We start from the raw sequence: 624 nt of genomic DNA, 5'->3' as shown, positions 1-624 counted from the left end.
GGTCCCCATCAACCCACCTCATTGTCTTCCACTCTAACTGATTTGAATCCTTGTCAAACAACTGTTTAGCCGCACTGATAAAGACGTGGTGGGCATATCCACCTGAGCCAGAGCCTTCGTGGGACGTCAACTTCGGCCCAGAACTGAGGTCAGTGTCCAGAGGAGATGGGGCGACAGTAGACAGATCAACTTGGTCCCGCAGAAGCATTTGTTCTACCTCCACTGCCAAGAGCAAAAAGAGTAACTTAACTTTCAAGTGTTATTTCCAGTGTGGATGGTAGGACATCTTGCTCCCTCCAAAACCTGTTCATATCCCATTACTGTGAGAGGGGGACAAGTTAATTTCCACCAGTAGTTTATAACAATAACTGTAACCTAAAATATTTTGCTTTGGTTACTTCAAACGTACTACTAAAAAAAAAATCAATATCTGAAGTTATTGCAAGCAACAAAATATCATGTTCAGTTAATTTGATTGTTACAAAACATCCATTTAACCTCTAACCCAAAAAGAAACAATAAATTTAATTCTTTAACATTATTTGTAGCAAGAACTTATAAAAAAGGAATAACAGCTATCAGGATCGGCCAATCTAAATCATGATGATTTAAATCAGTGATTTA

General features: G+C 38.6%; 1 protein-coding gene across 1 annotated transcript in view; it reads right to left on the bottom strand.

The window, feature by feature from the left end:
- LOC119585736 (cytosolic Fe-S cluster assembly factor narfl-like) overlaps positions 1–624 on the bottom strand; it is an 8,691-nt gene that overhangs the window by 1,406 nt on the left and 6,661 nt on the right. The window contains exon 8 of the mRNA XM_037934430.1: positions 18–222. Within this exon, the coding sequence (XP_037790358.1) occupies positions 18–222 (205 nt within the window). The remainder of the gene's footprint in view (positions 1–17; positions 223–624) is intronic.

The sequence above is a fragment of the Penaeus monodon genome, chromosome 20 (assembly GCF_015228065.2).
Source record: "Penaeus monodon isolate SGIC_2016 chromosome 20, NSTDA_Pmon_1, whole genome shotgun sequence".
In the NCBI taxonomy this organism is placed as follows: Eukaryota; Metazoa; Arthropoda; class Malacostraca; order Decapoda; family Penaeidae; genus Penaeus; species Penaeus monodon.
This window is presented reverse-complemented; position numbering and strand designations above follow the sequence as displayed.